This window comes from Fusarium oxysporum, chromosome XII (assembly GCF_013085055.1).
Source record: "Fusarium oxysporum Fo47 chromosome XII, complete sequence".
NCBI lineage: Eukaryota > Fungi > Ascomycota > Sordariomycetes > Hypocreales > Nectriaceae > Fusarium > Fusarium oxysporum.
Window position 1 is genome coordinate 901,451 of NC_072851.1, and position 23,378 is coordinate 924,828.

General features: G+C 48.5%; 9 protein-coding genes across 9 annotated transcripts; 4 read left to right on the forward strand and 5 right to left on the reverse strand.

Moving 5' to 3' along the window:
* Window positions 1-58: 58 nt before the first annotated feature.
* Window positions 59-2,078, reverse strand: FOBCDRAFT_254494 (uncharacterized protein; the record flags this gene model as incomplete). Its single annotated transcript, XM_031193519.3, has 4 exons — window positions 59-388; window positions 444-722; window positions 776-1,130; window positions 1,189-2,078. The coding sequence occupies 4 exons, from the start codon at window positions 2,076-2,078 to the stop codon at window positions 308-310; spliced, it is 1,605 nt and encodes a 534-aa protein (XP_031030140.3). The 3' UTR covers window positions 59-307.
* Window positions 2,079-2,337: 259 nt separating this feature from the next.
* On the reverse strand, window positions 2,338-3,849 carry FOBCDRAFT_149919 (cytochrome P450; the record flags this gene model as incomplete). The annotated part of the gene is made up of 3 exons (XM_059608329.1): window positions 2,338-3,114; window positions 3,164-3,413; window positions 3,461-3,849. The coding sequence occupies 3 exons, from the start codon at window positions 3,847-3,849 to the stop codon at window positions 2,338-2,340; spliced, it is 1,416 nt and encodes a 471-aa protein (XP_059468173.1).
* Window positions 3,850-4,759: 910 nt separating this feature from the next.
* On the reverse strand, window positions 4,760-8,132 carry FOBCDRAFT_150603 (Six-hairpin glycosidase-like protein; the record flags this gene model as incomplete). Its single annotated transcript, XM_059608351.1, has 7 exons — window positions 4,760-4,866; window positions 4,922-4,996; window positions 5,057-5,523; window positions 5,580-5,984; window positions 6,018-6,878; window positions 6,932-7,097; window positions 7,952-8,132. The coding sequence occupies 7 exons, from the start codon at window positions 8,130-8,132 to the stop codon at window positions 4,760-4,762; spliced, it is 2,262 nt and encodes a 753-aa protein (XP_059466378.1).
* A 624-nt stretch (window positions 8,133-8,756) lies between these two features.
* FOBCDRAFT_245875 (uncharacterized protein) lies at window positions 8,757-10,647 on the forward strand (the record flags this gene model as incomplete). Its single annotated transcript, XM_059610723.1, has 9 exons — window positions 8,757-8,774; window positions 8,829-8,897; window positions 8,928-9,126; window positions 9,180-9,394; window positions 9,526-9,667; window positions 9,717-9,793; window positions 10,194-10,317; window positions 10,416-10,420; window positions 10,483-10,647. 9 exons carry the CDS (start codon window positions 8,757-8,759, stop codon window positions 10,645-10,647), a joined length of 1,014 nt encoding a protein of 337 aa, XP_059466379.1.
* A 1,039-nt stretch (window positions 10,648-11,686) lies between these two features.
* FOBCDRAFT_193231 (GMC oxidoreductase-domain-containing protein) lies at window positions 11,687-13,514 on the reverse strand. Its single transcript, XM_031193525.3, has 3 exons — window positions 13,207-13,514; window positions 12,167-13,147; window positions 11,687-12,107 (listed from the first exon to the last, which is right to left on the reverse strand). Exons 1-3 carry the CDS (start codon window positions 13,484-13,486, stop codon window positions 11,719-11,721), a joined length of 1,650 nt encoding a protein of 549 aa, XP_031030146.2. The 5' UTR covers window positions 13,487-13,514; the 3' UTR covers window positions 11,687-11,718.
* A 1,660-nt stretch (window positions 13,515-15,174) lies between these two features.
* Window positions 15,175-16,499, forward strand: FOBCDRAFT_234298 (uncharacterized protein). The gene has a single exon (XM_031193526.3). The coding sequence runs from the start codon at window positions 15,372-15,374 to the stop codon at window positions 16,377-16,379; it is 1,008 nt and encodes a 335-aa protein (XP_031030147.2). The 5' UTR covers window positions 15,175-15,371; the 3' UTR covers window positions 16,380-16,499.
* Window positions 16,500-18,077: 1,578 nt separating this feature from the next.
* Window positions 18,078-18,827, forward strand: FOBCDRAFT_150230 (uncharacterized protein; the record flags this gene model as incomplete). The annotated part of the gene is made up of 1 exon (XM_031193527.2): window positions 18,078-18,827. The coding sequence occupies one exon, from the start codon at window positions 18,078-18,080 to the stop codon at window positions 18,825-18,827; it is 750 nt and encodes a 249-aa protein (XP_031030148.2).
* Window positions 18,828-19,832: 1,005 nt separating this feature from the next.
* FOBCDRAFT_234299 (uncharacterized protein) lies at window positions 19,833-21,290 on the reverse strand. Its single transcript, XM_031193528.3, has one exon. It carries the CDS (start codon window positions 21,154-21,156, stop codon window positions 19,891-19,893), a length of 1,266 nt encoding a protein of 421 aa, XP_031030149.2. The 5' UTR covers window positions 21,157-21,290; the 3' UTR covers window positions 19,833-19,890.
* A 704-nt stretch (window positions 21,291-21,994) lies between these two features.
* FOBCDRAFT_234300 (uncharacterized protein) lies at window positions 21,995-22,490 on the forward strand. The gene has a single exon (XM_031193529.3). The coding sequence runs from the start codon at window positions 22,045-22,047 to the stop codon at window positions 22,417-22,419; it is 375 nt and encodes a 124-aa protein (XP_031030150.2). The 5' UTR covers window positions 21,995-22,044; the 3' UTR covers window positions 22,420-22,490.
* Window positions 22,491-23,378: the final 888 nt, after the last annotated feature.

Below are 23,378 nucleotides of genomic sequence, written 5' to 3' on the forward strand. Positions count from 1 at the left end.
CATGATATGAGGGAGGGTTGAGCTTATAGACAGGATCGTGAAGCGGTCACAATTAGGAGGTGAACTTTTTAATAATATGTTAATTGAACTTTCTTCGCTTCGTCTTAGAACTCTTATCATTTGTGACAGCTCGATTTGTATCTGGTGTAAAAGCTCAAGGGTGTTTGACTGCACCATCGATCGAACTGCGAAGATAGCCCGGACACCGCGAGTCGTTCAGTCCAGGCAACTTACCAGCAATCTCTAGGATCCTATGGACTTGATCTGTTAATTAAAGGAAACTGTCGCTCTGGAATGTGCAAATCCCTTATCTGCGGTCCAACACAGCCTTGGCCTCCCGGAGCTCATCTTCAGTCGGCATATTGACGACCATTAGATACAAAATATCCTATGCAAGTTAGCTACCCCTTTTGGAATCTTTGAGGAGCACTATATATCGTTACCTTGTTGAAAAGAAATTTCCTTGCCGCTTTGACCGGCTTGTAAGGCAGCGGCAAACCGGGCTGCCTGTCACTTCGTGCACCACTGGGTTGTCCTTGGTTCTGGCCTTCTGATGCTTGGCCCCTAAAGCCCCGGCGAAGCTTCGTTGGGTCGACATATCCACCAGTGAGTAGGGAGATCAAGGAGCCATTGTTGGAAGGATGGCTCGGATCAGCATATCGTGAAGTGAACTTTGGAGCTTCTTGCTGGTTGGCCAAGAGGTTATCCGGTCTATTGAGCGCCTGTTGCCGTGTTTAGTCCATACTCTCATCAGCTGTCAACATGAATGACTTACAAACTGAGCCTGGGCCCTCTTATCATAATACTCCTGGATGTATGTTCTCTTCTCACCCAGGCTTTGCTTCAAACCTCTCGATTCCTCGCTATCGGCCTCAGCAAGGACATCGAGGGTCGGAAAGATGAGAGGGGCAGCCTCGGGGAGAGCAAAATCACCGTAGGTCTTTCCGCTGGAGGTTTTAAACTTATTAGTAAATCCAGAGTCATAAGATCCAATCGAAGAAGCGACTGTTGATGTCAGGTCAACAACCTCGTGAGACCTTCCGGAATCGGGTCGCCAGGTCATAATCAGACAGCATAAGCCGTTTGGATAGAAGTATTGCTCATTCATCTGGGAAATGAACTTGTTTGACCTGTACGGTTCGTAAGCTTCTGCTTCAGACGGCGCGATGCTTTGCCAAAGGATGTTACCTTTGTCTGCCTTGGACATCCTTCGCAACCTCAATTGTTTTGTACACGGCTGCGCTGATGGCAATGCTTGGTGCAATTGGCACAAAGAAACCACCCAACTCTGCAAAGTTGATGACCTCGATCCACGGCGACGCTCGGGTAGACTGATCAAATTTATCTAGAAAGTCCAGCCAAGCCGCCTGGTCAATGCCGACAGTCTCAAGCATTGGGGCATATCCACGAACAAAGCCGCGAGTTCGATCTTTTGGTCTTCGCTGCGCAAGAATGACAGGTAACTCCAATTGAGCATTGCTTCGGCCAGCTGAAGAGCCATGAACTCTCAAGAAACTGGCTACAAGATCCTTGTCATCTTGAGTCTGTTGAGCGGAGTCGGCACCGTTTTGGGGACTTGAGAGTAGCTCGGATTGTGTTTCGTCGAGCTCCCATTGTCTTTCAGTCGAGTCCTCATGCTGGCTTGGCTGAGGCTCATAGTTCGGTGGCGGCTCGTTGCTGGCAGCAATGCCGCTTGATTGAGGCTGCTGGCTTGACTCTGACGATGAGGCGTTTTTCACAACGGTTCTCTTCTCTTTGTAAGAGCTAACGCTCTCCGATACGAGCCCAATGCCGCCTGCTACACCACGGACAGCTGACCCTATCAAGCCCCCGCCTCGACCGCCTCGACCACCTCGCTGGAATAATCCACCTCGACCGCGTCCGCTGTTTGACATGATGAAAATGAAGTAAAATATTGAAGTTGACGATCTAAATTTTGAGCGGAATGAAGTCGGTTTTCGCTGCAGCGTCAAGTGCTTATTAGTGGAGGCCGCCATCAGCCCTGAAAGACGGGTATGCGGCACCGTGACGTCTTTGAATGGCCGAGAATGAGACCTGTAGCGGGGTACTGGGTTCATTTTGGGCTAAAGGACAAGATTATCAGACAAGGTTAATCTTTAGCGCATCATCCGTGTCACTGCACCAGCGTTCAACAAGGAATGGGCCTGATTTAGTGCTGACGATACGAAAACAAACGAGAAATGGATCGGCAAAGGGTAGACACATTGCATTTGAAGGATTGGGATACTTGATAAGAGCTATCATGTCGCAGAACAGCCACACGGAGCCTCTGGGCATTATTGGGACAACCTCCACTGTTGGCGATATCAGGACAATCTAATCTCTAGGCTTCACTTTGACCGGCAGTCGCGATATCCAATTCTTGACTGCAGGCGTAAACCCTTCGTAATACGGCATGATATCATCATCAGATATACCGGCCTCTGCTGCGATGCTCATCTCGTACCTTCGGAAAAGGCTCGCGATAACAAGCCGAGTCTCGATCCATGCCAACTCAATTCCTGGACAAACTCGGGTTCCTTTGCTGAAAGTCACTAGGTATCTGTCGAGGTCCGCTCCTCCACTGAGCCATCTTTCGGGTTTGAAAACAGCAGCATCAGACCCCCAGATTGCCTCGTCCGAAAGAACATCCGGAATGGACATGCTGATAATTGTGCCCGGAGGTATTTCCCAATCGCCATATTGTTCAAAGCCACCAGGGTTGACGCGACTCAGCCGGCAAAGCGCACCGGGCGAGAGACGAAACGTTTCCTTGACTACAGCAGTAAGGTATGGTAGGTTCTCCAAAGTTGTGATCTCAGGTGGTTCAGTAGGGTCCTTCCAGGCCTCTTTGAGTTCCTGGTAAAGGCGCTGCTCAACTTGTGGATTCTGGAGTAATTGGTAGGCCGCCATGGTCAACACGAAGCCAACCGTGTCCCATCCTCCACTCCAGATAGCCACTGCTTGCTGAGTAAGAGGGCCCTTTTCCTTTTCTTCTTGAGGTAGCGAGCTGTCCAGAAAGTCATCAAACACAGTATGTTGGGTGATACCTTCAGCATTGCGATTCGAGTGGTTATGCTGAGCCACCACTTTTTGCACCAACTTCTGAGCGAGCTATTATCGCGTCAGATTGAGTATTCTTGTGACGTGTCACGTTACGTACCAAGAAGTAATCAAGAAATGCAGAACCTGGGTCGTTATATCCCAGAGCCCTTAAGATCAACTGACGAAAGAGAGACAAGAAAAGAGGTATCTCTTTGGGTATGAATCGACCCAGATGTGAGAACCCAAACAATCGGTCCATCCTCTTATCGTAAAGGTTCTTGGTGGTCTGCACATGTTGCAGAAACCCATATTCTTGTCCGAAAAGATACTTGGTTATGATTTCTGCCGGAACAGCCCGAAACAAGAAGCTTGTACGAGGTTAGCGCCTCTTTTGTGTCGATTGGGGTATACATACGCCAGGTCAACAGGGCCTCCATTCTTACTGTTTTCCTCAACCCAAGTGCATCCTTTTTGAATCTCTTCGTTGATTTGGTCCTGTATCTTAGAAAGCCTTGTTCGAGAAAACGCATTTCCAAATGCAGCACGTTTCTTGACGTAAGTCTTGTAGTCCTCAACACCAAATAGGGCGTGGTTGATCCCAAACTCTTTAGCCGTCATGGCCTCTTTGTTCAAAGGGCGAAATCCAAAGATTGTATCGAAGTACTCAAAGTCTTCGATATGGACTTCATTTGGTCCAATACGAACAACGGGTCCTGGATGCTTGTCAGAGAATGTCTGGGGATGGAAATAATGGCACACCATAGCATCTATGAAGATCTGGTAGCTTTGCCCAGAAGCGGCCATGTTGATACGAATCCCAGTAGAATTCATACAATCGCGACGCCGCGCAAATCCTTGGGCCCGGGAATTTGGATAGCGGATGGAAGAAGAGTCGTTGTATGTATGTGATTGCCTTGAAAGAAACGAAGAAGATGACCAAGTATTGGAACAGCTTCGTCCTGTCGATCGATGAACCAATATCAGAGACGCGAAACATGGTCAATCAAGTACTAATGCTTGTGCCGAACTACATGTATTCACTGTACTCCGGAAATGAGAGGTTCGAAGATTTGTCTGCACATTACATACAAGTACTCAAAAGAGAGCAGAGTTCATAGCTCGAGCTCGCTCCCGGAGTGCGAGCTCTGAAACAACTTAGTCCGAGCCTCAAACCAACCACGGACTTAGAAAAGATAAACTAGGCCTTATCGTTGCGATGCATCTGACTCAGCTTACGCCCCTCTTTCGCGGGTAGAAATGTGCCAGAAAAGAAGAAGGGAATGATTTACAGACCTTTTGGACTAAATAAGCGTCTTTTAATAGGGCTGTGACGCTGTTAGGCTGATCCTACGACGACAAAGTCTTGCTCTGCAAATGCCACGAAGGAAGCGGGGTTAATAGAAGCTTTCTTTTATTGCCGCCCGCAATGAATCCTTCGTTTCGGATCGTTCACGTACCGATGTCATGCTCAGAAACCTTTCGATGAAACTTGTAACGATTTTAAATGGTAATTTCTGATATATCACTTAGATTCGAGTTTATTTGAGTCAGGCATGTGTCACCTATTGTCTCGAACCAGTGAAGCCTCACTTGACAAGAGCATAGAGGCGATGTACGCCGTAGAGAGGGTTTCGAAGAAGCACAAGCATGCCTGTTCCTGGTGTTAGAGCAGAGCTCTCGACTGAAAATTATCTAAGCAGAACTACGCCGGATCTCACAGCGCCTTGCGAAGTCCCTCATGCTTTACTACCCATCCGTCATCTTGGGGAAACCCAGGCGTATCGCGTTTCGACCCATCCCATCCTTCAGCCATGTAGGCCACTGTGGACAATGTCAGTGAGCGTCAATTTGTTCCTCGAGAACCATGTAAGCTTACCGGCTAACAAGAACCCAGCATTGCCAGGCATAAATGGAGGTGGTGTGTTTCCGTCACCACCACGAATGGCAAATCCTACAGCGAGATAACTCAGTCTCATCCTGCCTATTTCGTAAAACGACCGATCTTACTTACCTGCGTCATCAAACTTCCAATAATCATATGCTGTCAAGTGATATATTGCGCGCTCAGGCTTCCCAATGCGAGCCGAGTTGATCGCTAGTACAGGCCGCCCCCATCCTCGAATGTTTTGGTCAGTCCAGACTTCCCAGACCTTATCCGCCGTTCGTCGCGCTACCTCTTTGTCCACTGCCGGTGTGTCGGGTAAAATACCTTGTAGCATGACCAAACTTCTCGGGTCTCGGTTGAGTGCCGGATCGTCCCACCAAGTCAAGTTGAGACCGTCGTAGACTGTGTACAGTCCGCCGATCTGAGGTGGCTTAGCCAGGCTCTTTGCAACAGTCGCCCAGTGCTTAGGTACAGGGAAGCCGAGTTTCTTCTTCCACTCGCAGGCGACGTCGAGGCCGTATCTCCAGTACGCGACTTCGTAGGCAAGATTGAGCGTGTTTTCCGGGGGAGTGTTTTCAGTGACGCCGATCGCACTACAACTTTATCAGAACGGCATTCATGCTTTTGCTCAGGTTGCTGATTAACTTACGGTGGACCCAGATCATATCTGCCAGACGACTGGTTGAACCATGCATAGGATGCCATATAATCCGCAGTTGCCTCCAAGATCGGATCCCAGCGCTTCAACGTCTTCTTCGTGGGCTTACTCTTGAAAGCAAGCATAGCCATGTACATTGGGTGCGGCTGCTGCCACATCAGATACGCGTTGATTCCGCCAGGTGAACTTCGACCGGTAGTGGTTTCGGTCATCTTTGGCCAGCGCGCTCCCTCCCATCCCATTTTCTTCGCCCTGGCGAGTGATGTAGGCAGAAGCTTCTCGTAAAGCGCAGGGAAGATATTGTGGAAGTATCGATCTCGGCCCCATGAGATCCAGTGGGCGCTGTGCCATACAACCATCTCCATGTGAAACTTGCCTGTCTTGGTCAGCAAATTACTATGGAAATAAGTCAAGCGTTACCTACCATACCAACCGTTGTTCATCAGGCCGCTCTCTTGTGGAGACTCACCATCGGCAGCACTGTTAACTCTGACATGGTATTGGGAGGTAACGATTCGACGTTGTAGCTCAGTAGCGTTGGGGTTCGTAGACTCGGTCAAATCCACAAAACCCCCTTGTCTCCAGTAGTCTTGCCATCCAGCTCTATTACGCCTATCAATAGTAGATGGCAGGTCAGGTACTCTCTTATCTGGAGAGAAGTGTGCCACGAAAGCAATGGTCTTCCCATGCCTTGATGAAAGGACATATCGATGAGCTGTGGGTTTGGTAGAGCCCTGCAACTCGAGGCGCTTCAATTCCAATGAATGCTCCTTGGGCCAACGAAGGTTCACGTAGTAATTGGTACCCAAGTCGTGATAGATGTGCGCTGTATTATGTTTCAGGTTCGTTGAGAGCTTTGTTGAATGATTCGTAGGGAAGTCATAGACACCAACAAAGACTTCGTTCTTGTACTTTGTTGTATGGATTGGAGGGTATGGAAAGTCGAGCTCGACCTCGAGCTTTCCCGACTCGATCAATTCTGAGTCAATGGTGAAAACAACTGCATCTGACTCAAAGTCTCCTTGGGTCACAACCTTGACTTTAGTATCATCGATCGTGAAAGTTGATGTGATGGCTCCATGCCAGAGGTCTAGCTCCTGGTGGGTATTGGATATACTGCCTGATGACAGCGTATCGTCTTTGAATCGCAGTCCAATACGTCCAAGATTGATACGATTGGGGTTTCCAATGAGCCATTGAGAAACATCAGGAAGATTTGGGTTGGGTAGATCATAAGAAACGTTTCTACCATGCGTCTCTTTAGGCACGCCGGTGTATGCGTCCACTGGCCTACAAGTGGTCAGTTTCCGAAGCAGTTCCCGTCCAAGGCGGGCTCAACTTACTCTCCAGCTGGTTCAGTGTCATTATGCCATGCCCAGCGTGACATTGTGTTGAAAGGGAGGTATGTTTGCATTCCAGTCGTATCAACATTGAATGCAAAGTTACCGTTTCCAACTTGCAAAGGCGTCGTTTCATTGGTGATCAGCCCTTTGCGGATGATGTTGTTCTCTGTCACGATTCGTTTTCTTTGAAGTCAGTGGGATTGAAGCATTCCCCAGAGATGACGTTACCTGTCTATAGCCGCCAACGTGAGGATCGGCAACAGAAGCCAACATAATAATTTTGAAGTCGTCATAATGGCTGTCTAGTCTCATGGAAGAGGAATGCAGCGTGCGGGATCTCAATTTGATTCCGTCTCCCTGGCATAGGTTTGCTTCTCACCAACAGCAGGAGGCTTCTTATGAACAGCGGGGTCCTTCATTTAAACAGCGGGGGGTTTCTGACGAACAGTGGGAAACTCTGGTATAAAGACCCCCCAAAGTCCGGGGTAAACGGGACCGATGCTACCTGTCGGGCTTTATTACCCCGAGCATCCCCAGCCCATTTGATGGGTGACACGGGGAAGTTTCTTAGGCGAATAGATTGATACATCCAAAATAAGTAAAAGTCTGTTTTTAAAATTTTGGCATAACTTCCCCTTGTTTTTTTAACAAAAGTCTCGTAAATTCCGATGTAAATACCTCCTACATCTTCACAAAAGAACCTGCCCCCAATTCCCCTTCCCTCATCCTCCAAGATGCCCCTCCGTTCTTTTCTCCGATTCGTCAACTTCCGACACAACATCAAACACTTGAGCAGATGGCCAGCCCAACCAAGGCTCAACGAGGTCAAAAGGAGAATCCGAGAAGAAAACAGAAAGGCAAATGTACATGAATTCGATTTCCCCCATATCTTGTCCGTGGCACAGCAATGACGTCTCCAGCCTCGGTGGCCAGCCCATGTGGGACATCACACCGGTCATGAACAAGACATGTGAGGAATACAGGAACCCCAACTCTCCAGTTTATCCTGCAGTCTCTCACCTCTCAACCTAGAAGCATGGGTCATCTCGTCGGGGATGGCGCGCAATGCAGCAGGGAGTTGATGAGAGATTGGCAGGATCATGCCAGACACCGGGACGGCTTCCACGATCCTCGTCTCGACTTGGCGCTTGCAAAAGGCCATTGAGCACTCATGGCAACGCGGGTGGCCAGCCCGGGTCATGATGGCAAGGACTGATGCGAGGTCAAGGAGTCGGGATGTGGTTGCCGTTGACCGTGTTTGTGTGTTTTTTCTTTTTTTTATGTTTTTTTTTTGAATGCAGACTTATTCGCGCTGCCAGTATCCCTTCTGAAGCAAACTGCTTGATGGGACTTTATCATCGTGGTTGAACAGACATACTGATAGTACCCCCTCTGATACTGCTAATATCTTATATACTCAACTCTTGTAAGACTCAATATCTATGAAATTTCATCGTCTCATCAAGCCTTTTAGATCATCTCAGATAGCTCCATCTTGGACTTCTTCATACCAACCCTAACAACTTCGAACACCAATTGAGCAATCCCATTAGCAAGCGTCGGACATTCTCTTGGACTGTCTCATTTCTTTCTATGCCTTCTCTTTGACAGGTGCATATCTCTCCTCACAATTCAAGATGCCGCTTCATTATTGTGGCTCAACCCAACCGTACACCGCCTTGGGCCATGTCTCTCGCGCTCTCGGCGTCTCTCTCTTTTCAATCCCTTCAACTCTCCAGAACGCTCCTTGCACATCGTAGGATCAACGTCCACACAAGTTATTTTTCTAATATATTAGACGGCCACCCTTAGTTTCGAAAAGGAAATGTGTAAGATCACAGGAGTAAGTCACTTCAGAATCCTATCTCGCTTTTCAATATGACTGATTCCTTACTAGTCCAGTGATGCCCAGAGAAAATATAACGGGATCTTCTTAGAAGACCTCGTTAAACATTCCAACCATAGGGTTTACTAGTTACCTATGGACAGAGTGAAGATGGTGAAGTGGCTTGCTCATGGCCGCCACAGCCAATCAACCCTCAACACCGACGAGGCTTCCTTGAGTCGCCTTGTTAGCTCTATAGGCATAGTCCGTGACCAACTGTCCCGGGCACATTGTATCGTCCTCAAGCGTAAGCTCCTAAGCAGTTTGACGAATACCCCCAACGGGCCGGTGAAAAGTGGCAGGGCCACTGGTTCTGGAACAGCGAAACCGGTCGTAAGGAGCTTTTCTGGTCGAACGAGCTAGTCAGAGACTTCCTGGAAGGTGGTGGTGCAGTGGGTGCAGAGTCACTCAACGATGTCAGTGGACAATACAATGCTGTACGCGATGTCAAGCTATCTCAAGAGGGCAATAGTGAAGTCATTGTCATCGATGATGATGACGATGATGATGATCAAGACTTCATGGACTGGGAGGGTAACGATGCGCCGGGGCAGTCACCAGCGCCATGCAGGGAGCAGGTATGAGAGTCACTAACAGACACTTGAACTATTGCTAACTATTGAACAAGCCCCAAGTTCAAGGTTAAAGCCAGGACCAGTTGGACGATGCGATGAAGCGAAGTCTCTTAGAGCAGCGACGGCACCAATAGCAGCAAACGCAGACGCAACCACGACTACGACCACAACCCCAACAGTTCAATCATCATTCCCTCACACCTCCCTTTTCCAACACTCCACAGAGTGCTATCCCGGCTGATGACAGCATGTTGCTAGATCCGATGATCCCACTAGGTTTGTAACCGACCTGTTCTCCAGCATTTCTCCCTCTAATGGTTTACAGAAGTCCAAGCCTTCCGAAACGAGACGCAGAAAATCGCGACCAAGCTCGCCAACGACCGTCGGGACTTCCAGGCTCAGGTCTCGGTCGCAGGACATTAGATATGACAGCAGTTTGCTAGGCTCCGCGCCGAGATGGAGCGGCTAGCTGTTGACCGACGAGTTGAGGAAGAGCGACGTACTGCGGAGGCTCTGTTGGCATTTGAAGCTCAAGTCGCTGCTGAAGAGCGACAGGGTCTTGAAAAGTCCATGTTCTCTCCAATAAGATCCGTAAATACCGAGCCGTACCAGCCGCGCTTGGAAGCGTTATTGGATACAAGTTCTTCCACTGTGCCCGATGATGACTCCGAAATTGATGGTCAGTATGAAGAGAGAGATGCGATTGAACATGGCGAGGATCCTCGTCGTGATTACAACTCTCGCACATATCTATGGAAACTGGGCTCGGAAAATGAATCACTCGTGTAACTTCAACGTCCAGTTCGTCTCGATGAGGGTGTCGCGGAAGTGGAGAGCCATGATCCAGGCTGTGAGAAACATCGCGCTAGGAGAGCCTGTTACGGTTGATTATGGTGCTGAGTACTGGGAGGGGAGGGCAATCAGTTGTATGTGCGGGAGTGCTAGGTGTATTTATGGGAATAAAAAAGAGGATATCTAGGTTGTTTTATTGTGCTGGGAAAATAATCAATATGGTTAGCTACAGACTGGGTAAGATTAGGATAGCTGGAAGGCCGGTAGATAAGTTTTGTATTTAAACACAGGGTCCGCAGGATACACTGGGCCTTGACCTTGCCAACTCATTCGGTGCCAAACTTGACGGCCTATGGAACTGGCAAAGGCCTCTACGAAGATTCCATCAGTACCAAGTAGACAAGGCGTTAGCAGACTCCATCATACCACATCATTTCCAACGCGGCACGCCTTGTGCCGCCTAATTCTTATATAAATCCTCCAATCATGTTCTCATAGCACATGACGAGATCACCATGTTAAGCAAGCGGCCAATTTGACGTACCTTTCCTGCCGCAAGCAATGACTGTTTCCCCATCAACAAACTCTGGGGATCTGGCGTGAATTCAAGAGGAACATGGCTGGCAGGGCCTAGGCTAGTAGCGAGATTTTAGAGTGGTGTTTTTAAAACCGTCCGTGTAATAGGTATCATGGAACTTACGGTATCCACTTTCAGACCTCCAATCTGGAGGTCCGAAAGTGGGGCCGTACCAGCCGACAATCTCTAGACTTGAAGGCCATGTATACCAGCCGGTAATGATACCCCCGCTACCTAGCAAATTAAAGAAATACACACAAGATTTAAACACCTCATATCCGACAAGTAAGGGCGGTGATGGCGGCTGATAGATATTTGGAAAAACAATTGTGTTCTGTTTATACTGATCTTTCAACATGGACGGGATAATAAGTAGTCCAAAGCAGAGATATGCAGCAAACGGGTTTCTTGATTCTTACATACTAGCCACCATGCGTTCCCGGTCTATGCTTGTCTTATTGGCTTATTGGCTGGCAAACGTGTGTCGGGGTGACCTACAGTGCGAACTTCTGTCTACTGGCCACCTGGCGCAGGGACCCCGCCATGCAAACACTGTAAACAACCTAAAAGTATTAGATGGAATATCAACCCTAAGCATCCCCGATTATGGAGCGGTGTATGGTTTCAGAATCTCTCGTCTACTTCGGATTATACAGGGAAAATACATCTTAATTATTACAGATTCTAAAGAGGCATAGGCTTCCCAACAGAGAGCGCAGTGTTGGTACCTCAACATCAAAACAATGACGAGATGGGAATTCATGTTAGCCAGTAATAGCAGAGAGTGAGGTTTTCGCCAAGTGCACTTGCAAATTCCCGTGAATAGGTCATGGCCAGGAAAGATCATATGTGTCCAACTTTGCATTTTCCTCACAATTGTCGAATCATGTTTCAAGCTTCACGTATAACTCATTATACAATCAGTAACTTCTGCAATGTCTGCCAATCTTACACTGAACTAAACCTTCCCAGTGATAATAGCTGCTGCCTGCTCTGAAAGCGCATAGAGGGGGGCTTGAAGATGTGCGCTCAGTGGCACAGGGATCACTGATGCGTCAACAACCCGAAGTCCTTCAACACCTGTGACGCGAAACTCTGTATCAACCACTTTCCCCATAGAGCAAGTACCTGAAGGATGCCATGAGGTGCCGCCAGTCACAGCTATCCTCTGATCCAACTTTTCATCACTATCATCCGGTGCAAGAGCTTCCACAAGGAGTCCTTCGGGAATAGATTCTCCGATAATCTGATCACTGAATTTGGAATCTAGCATGAATCTCGTCAACTGGCGCAATCCTTCACGAAAGACATACTTGTCTACCTCAGTGGAGAGGTAGTTGAGATTCACTGCCTGCAGTTAGTGATACGAACATGGAAAATATCACAAGATCGAGACAATTGCTCACCTTTTGGATGGTCCTCAGGCTTCCCAGACTTCAATGACACAGAGCCTGTCGAGGTAGGCAGAAAGCTCACCAACGCACTAGTAATATGCTTTGCATCCATGGGGACGCCAGGAAACGGAAGCTTGGCAAACATGACGATGTTTTCAATAAATGTTCTATCTTTCGCGAGGAGAACATGCTTGGAATCATTCGGCTTTGCCCCTTCATCTCTCTCAATAGCTTTAACGAGTCCCTCTTTGGGAACACCGGTGTTAACGATCCAGTCAAAAGGTACACCTTGCGAGTATTGGGGTTGTTGAAAAAGAGGATTGGCGGACCCAATAGTATGTCCAGCAGAAGGGTCACGTAGCCGCCAGTGCTGGAAGAATATCATATGATCGGATAGGTTCTTACCAACCTCTGGAAGATCGACAAGCGGCTGAATGCCAAACGTTTCAAGATGGGTACTCGGGCCGATACCAGAGAGCTGAAGGAGCTGGGGAGAGCGGAATGCACCAGCGGAGACTATTATGTTGTGGCCCTTGACAACGCTACTGTCGGCCAGCTCAACACCAGTAGCTTTGAGATTCCCATGTATTTTCTGAATGATGACCCGGTTCACGAAAGTCTCGAGACGAACTTCGATTCCATCCAATGAATACTGATTGGCAGACCACTCGCGTTTGCCATCGGATCTTGCTTCGCAGATGTAAGCACGCCCAAGGTTGTCCCCGGTGTTCTGATCGCCGTCTGGCAAGGTTAAAACGCCAAGCTCTTCCCATCCAGCAGCGGCTTGCTCAGCAAGAGGGAACATGCGATTGGATGCCTTGGCGCAAGTTACACGGATAGGCCCATCCTTGCCGTGCTCTTCTGGGTTCTTGTCATCGAACCAGAGCTCTGATTTCTTGAACCATGGTAATTGGCCCTTGTAGCTGTAGCGCTCGTCGCCAACGAGAGCTGCCCACTCGTCGTAGTCTGCCGCAGCACCACGAGTCCAGCCACCTGCACAATATAACCGTTACTCAACGAGTTCACCTGCTATTCAAGAATCATTTACTCACCTGAGTTGATAGCGGAGCTGCCGCCCAAGCCCTTTCCGGCGTTGAGAGTGATGCGTCGACCCATGAGTGCTTCAACGGGTTCTGACTGATACTGCCAGTCCAGTTCACTGCCCAAGTTCAAAACCTGCATATTATGCACATCCGAGCGCTCACGCGTTTCTTTTCCAGCTTCAATGAGGAGTATCTTGACTGCGTCATCGTACTGGCGAATACGGCTGGAGAGGACGCAGCCTGCAAGGCCACCTCCAACAACAATGTAGTCGTAAGTTGGTGAAGCCATTGTGAGTTGGATGTCGTTGGAAGAATCGATTTTTTGATAAGGAAAGTCGAGTGGAAATAAAGAGCTTAATGGTGCGCAATGAAATAAGAACTATTCGCGCAAGTGGCGGAGCAGGAACAGCTGACGTGAGATTGAGATTTATCGAATTGGCATGCTATGCAGCTATGAACCGCATCTAATTACGGTATCTAGTAATTGACCGATGTAAAGATTAGGGTGCATCACTAGTTCCACAAATGAAATAGTAATATCGATTCTCACAAGGATGAGAAGGCCAAAAACGCCGTTTGCGCTTTCAACAATAGCTTCAAATGTCCATGAGAAATTGCAGGCAATGCCTATATATCAGACCGGCCCGTTTTCTGCATTTTGCTTTACAGGTCGCTTTGCTGCGTATGACATTCTTTGCATGGAAGTACGGACATGGACAGAATCGCAACTGGCTGTCGTCGCCAGTCGAATGATCTTATAGACAGAGCAGCGGATGGAAAATTACTATGCAGGAGAGATTAAATTTTGATGGACATGCCTCTCTTCAACGAGGGATCTAAGTTTTCGGACCAGCGTAATGTATGTAGCGTCCTTCGTTTCGAGTCTCTTCGTAAGGCTCAGAGACCACGGCAGCATCAAGTTTTCAAGGACTGTGCAGAACATCACAATATGCTCGGTATCTTCTATTAGAAAACTCAGTCACCATAAGCGTTCTTGCAGTTCTTGTTACAATCAAGGTTCAAGTATTCAAGGCTCGACTAATCTTGAGACGATGATATGACCTTGAGAGGAAAGTCTTATCATTAATCTTCTAGACCGGTAGTCACAACTGAAACAGACATGGCTACGTCAGATATAATAACGATCCTTCTTCTCTCGTTGAAGTCGGTAGTCGATTGGTGCGAAAATAGACTCAGGCTCCCGAGTTGCCGTATACTTGTACCAGCAGCACTCAACACTACACAGGATATGTATAGTCGGACAAGGAGAGCTTTTTTGTTGTGCATGATATGATAAGGTCATCAAACTCGGACTTCTCTCAGTCTTCGGTCTTTGAAAAATGCCGTTGTTGCGCGAGGTCAAATATGATAAGAGCGGTGCGGCACTCGGCCGGCAATCTTCCCTGGACTGATGAATCATTTTTCGGAAGTCGCTCTTTATAATGCCACGCGATACGGTCTGCTTGACTCGAGGGTTGCTGGCAAAGTGGAGTCATCCTTAACCGTATCTGCATAACACTGTCGATCATTACATAACTGCCTGGAGGTTCGCACTTGAAAGTTCCGATATTCACAGCAAACAATGGTGCTGTGGCGGGCGTTTGGAGATCAGAAGGACTATCTTGCACTTTGCCTTGCCCCTGACGATCTGGTGTGCAGGACGGCATAAAGAAGGGGACCAGTGACCATATCAGGCCTGCAGTTGCTCGTGTCACGGAACACAAACGACTGAGTTTCGCGTATCTTCTCTTTTTACTAGACTACGACGAAGATCTTGACAGGGAAACAAATCCTCCGCTTACACATTCGGATCGGACATTTTGGAATTGCCGTAGAAGCGTCTCGCATGAATGTCTCAAGTGATCAACCAATGCCGGTTTCAAGTCTGAACCCACTTAGCACCACCTCGTATGCATGGCGACGGCCCGGAGCGACGAGCCAAGCGACCGACAACCGAAAACACCCTTGTATGTATCTGTGACATCAGGAAGTAGGCGACTTGCCAGTTCAACTTACTATAAGTACTTCGTCAATCGTTCCATCAGCTCAGTTTGAATCCTTCGCTCAGGTTCTCATACTCTTAAAATCAGCATCAAATACGTCTCATCTTCTAAGCTTCAGCTGGCTCGATTTAATTTACCTCTTTAAGAATTCCTCAAGTAACATCACTGAAGATGGCTAAAGGCGCAAACTCTCCTCAACGCCCTCGATACTGGCTTCTTACGTCTCCTCGTACTGCCTCCAACCTGTTGGTCAAGATGCTCAACCTCGACGACCAGAACGTACGTCCTGCCAGCCACGGAGGATACTTCTTCCTTCCATCTTTGCCCAAGCACTTCTTGGTAGCTGAGAAGCCTATGGACACATGGACGGAGGAAGAGAGTGCGACAGTGAACAAGGTAATCCAGGAATGCTCTGAAAGATTCCAAGATTATATCGCCGCGGCCGAGAAGGAAGGTCAGGTTATTTATGTAAAGGAACACTCTATCATGTTGAACCATCCTCGTTGCGAGGATACTTATGTCAATGGCTCAACGGGATCTCAGAAAGAGGCGGTACCACTTCCCATGATGGGCATCACTCAACCGACTCGGTCACCACTCAATCTCACACTGTTTCCAGATGAGTTTCTCAAGACGTGGAATCCGACTTTTCTCATCCGCCACCCTGCTCTGATGATACCGTCTTTGTACCGCACATGTTTCGGCAAGATGGAATGGGAGGGTTTCAAGCGCCCAAGAAAGGAGCCCATGACAGCAGAAGTCACTATGAAGTGGCACAGAACATTGTACGACTTCTTCTCTGAGCACTTTGCGAACGACAGTATTTGGCCTATCGTCATTGATGCCGACGATGTTATGACATGCCCTCAACTGGTAGGAAAGTATGCACAGTTGACAGGTCTTGACGAGAGCAAAGTCCGCTACTCATGGGATAAGGCAGGAGAGGAAGAACTGAACAAGCTGAGCCACGTGGAGCAGAGGATGCTTAGCTCTATCAACGCTAGTACCACGATTGACCAGAGTAAAGTCGCTGGGAAAGTTGATATTGATCAGGAGGTAGTCAAGTGGAAGGCCGAGTTTGGCGAAGAAGGGGCGCAAAAGCTTGAGCGATGGGTGAGAGACGCTATGCCAGACTATGAGTTTCTGCATTCCAGGAGACTCAGGTTGGAGCAAGAGTAGTAGGTCACATGACTAAGGGTCCAAATGTACCGGTGGTGGAAGATATATCATAAGGTTATCGAACTCAACATCAGGTCTACAGAGTCGCACAAGGTAATCAATTCAATAAGATGTTTCTAAGCTCGAGTTTACTGAACTTTGCGATATTCCACTACGCCACGTTTTGAGGAAGTGGCTATAAGTCTTCAAGGGAAGGATCTCAAGCATACTGGATGCAACAGCTCTTCTCTAAGATTCAAACGCCTGCTATCTTTCAGGTCATTATCAGATTGGGCCGATACTAGGACGTTCTACACGGCGCAATACATAATCAAGCTGCAATCCATGGTCCATCCTACATGGAACTCCATATACATGAGAATCATGCGAACAAGAGATCTTAATCACGAGTTGGCAATCACATTATTGCTGTCTAGATATTTTTCTCTGAGATTACCATGATCAATCATCAAACATTGATCTGATACTACAGACCTCGTCACGTTGAAAAACTCATCAGAAGCAAGACCGATGCCTCACATCACCTTTGAAGTTTCTTAAGTCGTGGTAGAAGACCAAGATCAAGCGAGGCAACCTACCCGAGACACTTCCGTGTAGCGTCGGAAGTGGTAGAATAGCTTGGAGAGGCGTCTTGTCAACTCTTGGGGGCGACAACTGTAAAGCCTGGGGACTGGGGGGATGACAGTTGCTTCTAACCCGTTTTCGGCACCAACTCGCGAGAGCCCGAAGACGGAAATGGAACTGAGGCGGGGATAGATTGGCTAGCCTGGCCCAGATGCTGTCGACATGTCTCGGCTATTCCATATTGCCGACTGGCCCAGTCGGGCTGGGCCGACACTTGGACCTGGTGGGGGCTGTCTCTGTAATCATTTGGTCTCTTGCGGTGGAAGCCTTCGAGAGCAAGAGTCTGTAGTGGCTTGGGACGATGAGAGCAAAGGATCTACAAATGGCATAAAGGTGCCATCGACAAACACAGTGGTGGCAAGATATGAGGTTAATGAAGCTTAAATCCGGGCATTTCGGGAACATGGTAGGACATGATGATGATGTAGTTGAGGGTAGATCAGCCATCCAACTACGCAATACCAGTAGAGATTCCCAGTCCATCGTCAATGATTCTACTCAAAACCCAATCGAGGCCCTGTTTGCCCTAGCTATGGAATGAGGGGTCCTGAGATCGAGGGTTCAGTATTTGAGAAACAGGTCCGGAAAGCGAAAGGGACTAAGTAAACTTGTCCCTGAAAAGGCACTGAGGAATTCCGCCCCGAGTCTAATTACGATGATTGGTTATCGATTCAGGGACCATCAAAGCATAGAGAGTGCTAATCACCCGAAACTCTAAATATATGACATCTGGACCTTGCATATTCGTCGATAAGGTTCAGGCCAGTGGCGGCGTGGCTGCCGACGGGGAATGAGAGCAAGCCACAATGTGGTGCCTGAACGTGGAAAGATTGACGCTACGTCAGGCATCGTCAAGTCTGGACTCGAAGGCAAAGATTGATGGTTATGGATGCAAGGTATGATGATAACAGTATATAACTCCCTCCCCGTTCCCTGGGAATGCACTCTCTCAGTCACTCACTCACACTCAAAAGCTCTTTGACATTTATCTCAAACAGCAATCTTTGTCTTATAACCACTCCTTGAACAACTCAACTTATACACTTACAAAGTAAACAACACTTACTCTCCAAGATGAAGGTCACTCTTCAGCTCATCACTGCCTCCCTTGCAGTCTCTGTCGCAGCCCACCCTCAAAACGGACCCGGTGGTAGAAAGCCCAGCAGCACCACCACTGCTGCCGCTGCATCTTCGACAACAGCGGCTCCCGGCCGAGGAGCCATGTCTTCTCTGCCCTTCCTGCCAACCTGGCTCTTCAGGGACTCCAACGCCAACAAGTGCATCAGCACTTACAACAACTGCTTGATCACCAACTCGTCCAACCAATCAACATGCGCTTCCAACTACGCAGCATGCATTAAGGGCGGACCTTCTACTACCGGCTCTGCCACATCAGCTCAGACAGCTACTACAACTGTTTCAAGTGCCGGCGGTCCTCCTACTCGCACCTTTTCCCGACCCTCCGTCTCTGGTCTTGCTCAGTGGTGGAGAAATGAGCAGAGCATCCGACGATGCAACTACGCCTACTACGTATGCCGCAGAAAGTCTGGATCCACTCAGACATCTTGTGCTTCTGACAGAACTGCTTGCATAGCTTCCGCCAGCGCCACTGGAAGCGCCACCGCTGCGCCTACCAGTATTCCGACCAGCATCCCAACCAGCGCAGCGACTACCACTGCTACTGGATCAGCAGCTACATCATCGGCCGCTTCTTCTTCGACTACTGTTGTCCCTGCAGGCACTGGTGCTGCTGATACCGATGCTCCTCTCAACTCTGACGATCCTTCCTTTGACGACGCGAACAACGATGCTGATACTGCTTAAACTTGTCAAAAACGCACGTCAATGTTAAAACACAACACATCAAGCAAAAATTTCATTACTCTCGATTGGATTCAGAATACCTGAGTCTACTGGGAAGACTTCCCGTATTTCCATCACCTGGCATCGCACATTGGTGCTACGACATTCCCTTAGTAATATTGATAGGTAGTTACTACTGTACTTTGATGCAAAGAGCTAGAGTACATCTTAGACAAAGAATCATAAAGTTGTTTGCCAGTAAGATCTTTATCCGATGCTTATGTGATGTGCTATGTCTATTGTTGGCTCGTGGGTTGACAGATGTTACGAGCGATGGGTACAGAAAACATACTCCACCGATGGTTTGACGTCACTGAATGCGGCTCAGATCCGGCCGAGGCTTTGCAGCTTGAGTGATCTGGGCCAGTCGACTTTGTGCGAGTCTCTCGATGCCTCAGAGTCAGACCACCAACCTTTGGCGCGTCATGACGGAAGAGAGCGAGTGTTAGGCAATTGGCTTGCGAAATCCTGCGGTGGGGTCATGGCGGGTGCACCCAGATTGCAAGTCACTAGCAGCCCAGAGACAGAGCCGCACAAACAGTTCAGGGGTGAGACGTTGGGCACGCGAAAGGAAATTGTTAGTGCAGATGCGTCGAGCGTGTGGCACGCGGAGGGGCTCAACGACGCGTGCTCCCTGCGAAAGACTGGAATTTCGCGCCGTGACTCTATGGCTCTCCGTACAGCTCCTGGATCTGTTAGAGCGCGAGTGCACAACCGCTGGGCTTGCACTCGGAAATTGAAGGGGCTGGTGTCGGTGCAGTGCACAATTCAGAGAACATAACCTCGCACAACTTATTATGCGAGAGCTCGCTTTTTTACCACTGCTCGTTCATTATGACAATAGCTTATTAATCTTCGTCGGCTTATGCATAGCACGGTCGGTGCATTGATGTTGTATGTCGGTGCAATGTGTCTCCGATTACTGTCAACCAACACAGTCAGTCACCTCAACCAAGTGGTCAATATCTCAAAACGGAATCTTCAATTATCTCCAGAACGGCGAAACTGCAATTAACTTCATGCCTCAATTCTCCCAATCATACTCCGGAATTGGAAATGCTCTCGCATCGCCAAAGCCACCGCCAATATACCGCTGAGCGAGCTCGACGAGCCCCGTCCACGCGACGAACGCGAAAATATTGTTGCGCAGCCAAATACCCCAAGCCGTCTGCGGCGCTAGAATTGTCGTGATCAGCGGAGGAATCATCTGCATCTTGTTGATCAAAGGCCTGATCTGTTGCTCGTAGCCTTGAAGACCAGCTGTGATATCTCCGTTGTGTTTGCTCAGCTCTCCTGCCAGGATGTAGGCGCCTGCAAGAGCGAGGCTCGTCCCACCGCCTGTGAGACCTGCTGCGTATCCTGCATCACCAACCAGGACAAACCGTCCCTTGGACAATGTTGGTGTTTTGACCTGTACAATTTCACTTGCGTAAAAGTCCTCAGAATTCATCATTTCCTTCAACGCGATGCTGCTTTTCCATCCGACATTACTGTAATGCTGCGCAATGTATTTCTTGAGCGCGTCGTTCCCTTTTGCTGAAGCTTCCCGAAACGCGACCGCGCTCTCTGGCTTATCCCTCGGATTCATGCACATGAGCAGAACGCGACTGAAGCCTTCTGGGTCCGAGCCAATACTGATATTGCGTCCTCTTACCGCGTTGAATCCCTGTCCAATTTTGCTACCGTTGAGGAGATCCTGGGGTATCGAGAAGTAGGCCGACCAGCAGTTGGTTGAGACGATTTGATCACCACCATTACAACCCAGTCCCAATGCACGCGTTCTTGACGTCGCGCCATCGCAAGCGACCACCAAGTCGTACTCCGAAGCTTCCGTACCATTTGTAAACGTGACTGTGATAGGGCCGGCAATCTTTTCACTTTGCTGCATCGACGCTATCTGCTCATCAAATATGTAGTTGATGTTCTTGTTACCTCTTGTCATATCGAACAGAATCTTGGATAAATCCCCGCGTAAGATCTCGTACTCCGAGACAAGCGATTGTTGGTCCGGATTCCCAGTTGGTCTGATAACTCCGTAAGGCGTACCATCTTCGCGAACGAAGCTGATCCCTTCTTCTTGCGTCGACTTAGCTCTCACAGCAGATTCCAACCCAGCCATCTTTCGCATAACAGACACACCAGCAGTGCGAATGTCAACGGCTTGTCCGCCGGTACGCAGAGCTGGAAAGCGTTCAATTACTGTGACCTTCGCACCGGCCTTAGCGAGCCAGTACGCTGTCGCGGGGCCCGCGATTGAGGCTCCCGACACAAGGACTTTGAGACCCGACATTTGGTTGGAGCGGCTGGAAATACGGAATCGTCGGATGGTTCACTTGACTCTGAAATGAAGAATGCATCCCACCCACGTTTTCTTGGCACTTATTTCCAGCTTTAATATTATTTCCCATTGTTGAGATGCATCGCATTCCGGACAATGGAAATGTAGATAGCGGACAACGGACTATATTAATAGTCCATTTTAATACTAGTCAGCACTACAACCTGGGAGTAGCGACGATGCTGTTGGTTAGGGCAGAATCATTGCGTCATAGAGCTGGCTATGCGGCACTGAACCTCACAACAAAGTCATCTCGATGGTGGGAGTCACAATACTTGCCTCGTAGTAAAATCGCAATGCATAAACGATACTGTGAGCGTGTAATCAGCGGAAAGTGGGTTAAACTTGTTAATTGAGTTACTTTAATAATGGTATGGATGGAATTTGTGTGCCTGCTGCGTCACCACCGTCGTTCGACTTGCATGAACTGTTTTGCCAATGGAGCAGGCTTTTCGCTTCGCAATACAAAATACATAAGCTCTAGACCAAAGACAATCTTAATTTTCTTATGCCTTGTGAGATAGCAACTCAAATATGTATATGCTCTTTAACGAAAACTGGGAGCTATCTGCACCTTCGAGTTGTCATCTCGGCGTCTGCTACCCTACAGCCGCTGTGAGCCCTGGCCGGTCTGTAAAATCTCCGTTCGGTGATCTCGGTAGTGGACGGGGAGGCTTGCTCCGCCATTGCCACTGTAAAATACCGACAAATAACACAACACATATTGTAAGCATATAAAGTAAAGGGACAGACTATCTTGAAGTTTCTAAAGAATTACTATTCTGTATAATTTAATTATTGCTGAATTACTAGTGAATTATAAGCTGCTCGATCTTAATCATGACTTCAGCACCGGTTCATTCGGAGATCAAGACACCAACTCCATCCGTATCAATAAGCCCCAACGATTGCCAAGTCCACGGACAATCTGAGGCCCCTCATCTCGACAGACTTCTCCAAAACCGCTCCAAAGCCGAACTTCAACGTCTCGCCGACGCCATTGACAGCCTAACGCACGGCGATCAATGTGCCAAATGCGCGGTTCAAGCCGCAGTCACAATCATGACCGGCTTTCTTCAGAAATTATATACGGCTAAAAAGACCGGTAAAATCTCTAAGGAGGATAAGAAAGCGCTCAAATCGGAAGTCAAGGGATTGGTGAAAGGGATAAAGGGGGATGTCAAGGCTCGGAAGAAAGAGATCAAGGGCCAGTAAATGTTATCTCTGGCTTCATCGCTGCAGCTCTGATGTAATAACAAGGTTCATGCTAGTTAGGAAAGATTTATGACATATCCCTCGGAGAACTCTCAGGCTGATCTGGAGAGAAGCCCGAGACGAGCCCCATTCCTGATGATGATCGTGCTGTAGAAATTTACCTCAATCCACCCCGCACAGAGCATGCCCCTCTATTCTCCAATACCTACTTCCCCCACGGGGTCCGTGGAGACTTCAGAGGCCCAAATCCATCCAAGGAAAATTACCAACACTTTATGTAGGACCAGAGTGACACCACAAAAGCCGAGGCCAGATGCTACGTTGCGCAGGATAGTGGAGAATTACCCCAATGCCCATGGGGAAGGCCTTCTCCAACCTTCTCCCCGCATGGGAAGAGCATGCGGAGACTAGCTATCAACAGAATGGTTTCTCGTTGCATTCGGCCCGTCATGAATGTCACACGCTTTCGAAGCCGGTGAAGAACCCCAGGAAGCAAGAAAGCTTCTGACGTTAGATCAGGGTGCCAAAATAAGCTGGTCTAAAGGCTTGCTAAGATATACTCAACGTACCTAAATCTTTTTATCACTGAGAAATGAGGTCCTAAGTTTTCTTGCCTCTCCTTGAGGAAGTAATCCCCAATCTCTAGTGAAACAATTCGTTGGTCGATCAGAGCCGCAGGACCCGTACACTAGCCGCTACGGGGATCAGCCCGGCTCGTGAATAGCTGGTGACGGAACTTGCCCGTTGCCGTATTGCCGAGTCAACGTTACGCGCACCTATAGCATGCGAAGAATAGTAACGACAGTATCTTACGGACAGCTCCACAACTCCACGTATATGCTTCAGACAAGGTTTGGGCCATAATGCGGAGAGTCGTCCTAAGAGATTATGTATAATTACCATAACCGTCGCCAGCTTTCTTGGCTTCCGATCACTATCTTGGCAGATGCAATTGCAGG

Coding starts and splice junctions, on each gene's coding strand:
- FOBCDRAFT_193231 (XM_031193525.3), bottom strand. CDS start 13,486: ATGGCTTCACCAACTTACGACTACATTGTTGTTGGAGGTGGCCTTGCA. Junction 13,148..13,206: donor CAGCTCCGCTATCAACTCAG/GTGAGTAAATGA, acceptor TATATTGTGCAG/GTGGCTGGACTCGTGGTGCT. Junction 12,108..12,166: donor GCCTGAGGACCATCCAAAAG/GTGAGCAATTGT, acceptor AACTGCAGGCAG/TGAATCTCAACTACCTCTCC.
- FOBCDRAFT_234298 (XM_031193526.3), top strand. CDS start 15,372: ATGGCTAAAGGCGCAAACTCTCCTCAACGCCCTCGATACTGGCTTCTT.
- FOBCDRAFT_234299 (XM_031193528.3), bottom strand. CDS start 21,156: ATGTCGGGTCTCAAAGTCCTTGTGTCGGGAGCCTCAATCGCGGGCCCC.
- FOBCDRAFT_234300 (XM_031193529.3), top strand. CDS start 22,045: ATGACTTCAGCACCGGTTCATTCGGAGATCAAGACACCAACTCCATCC.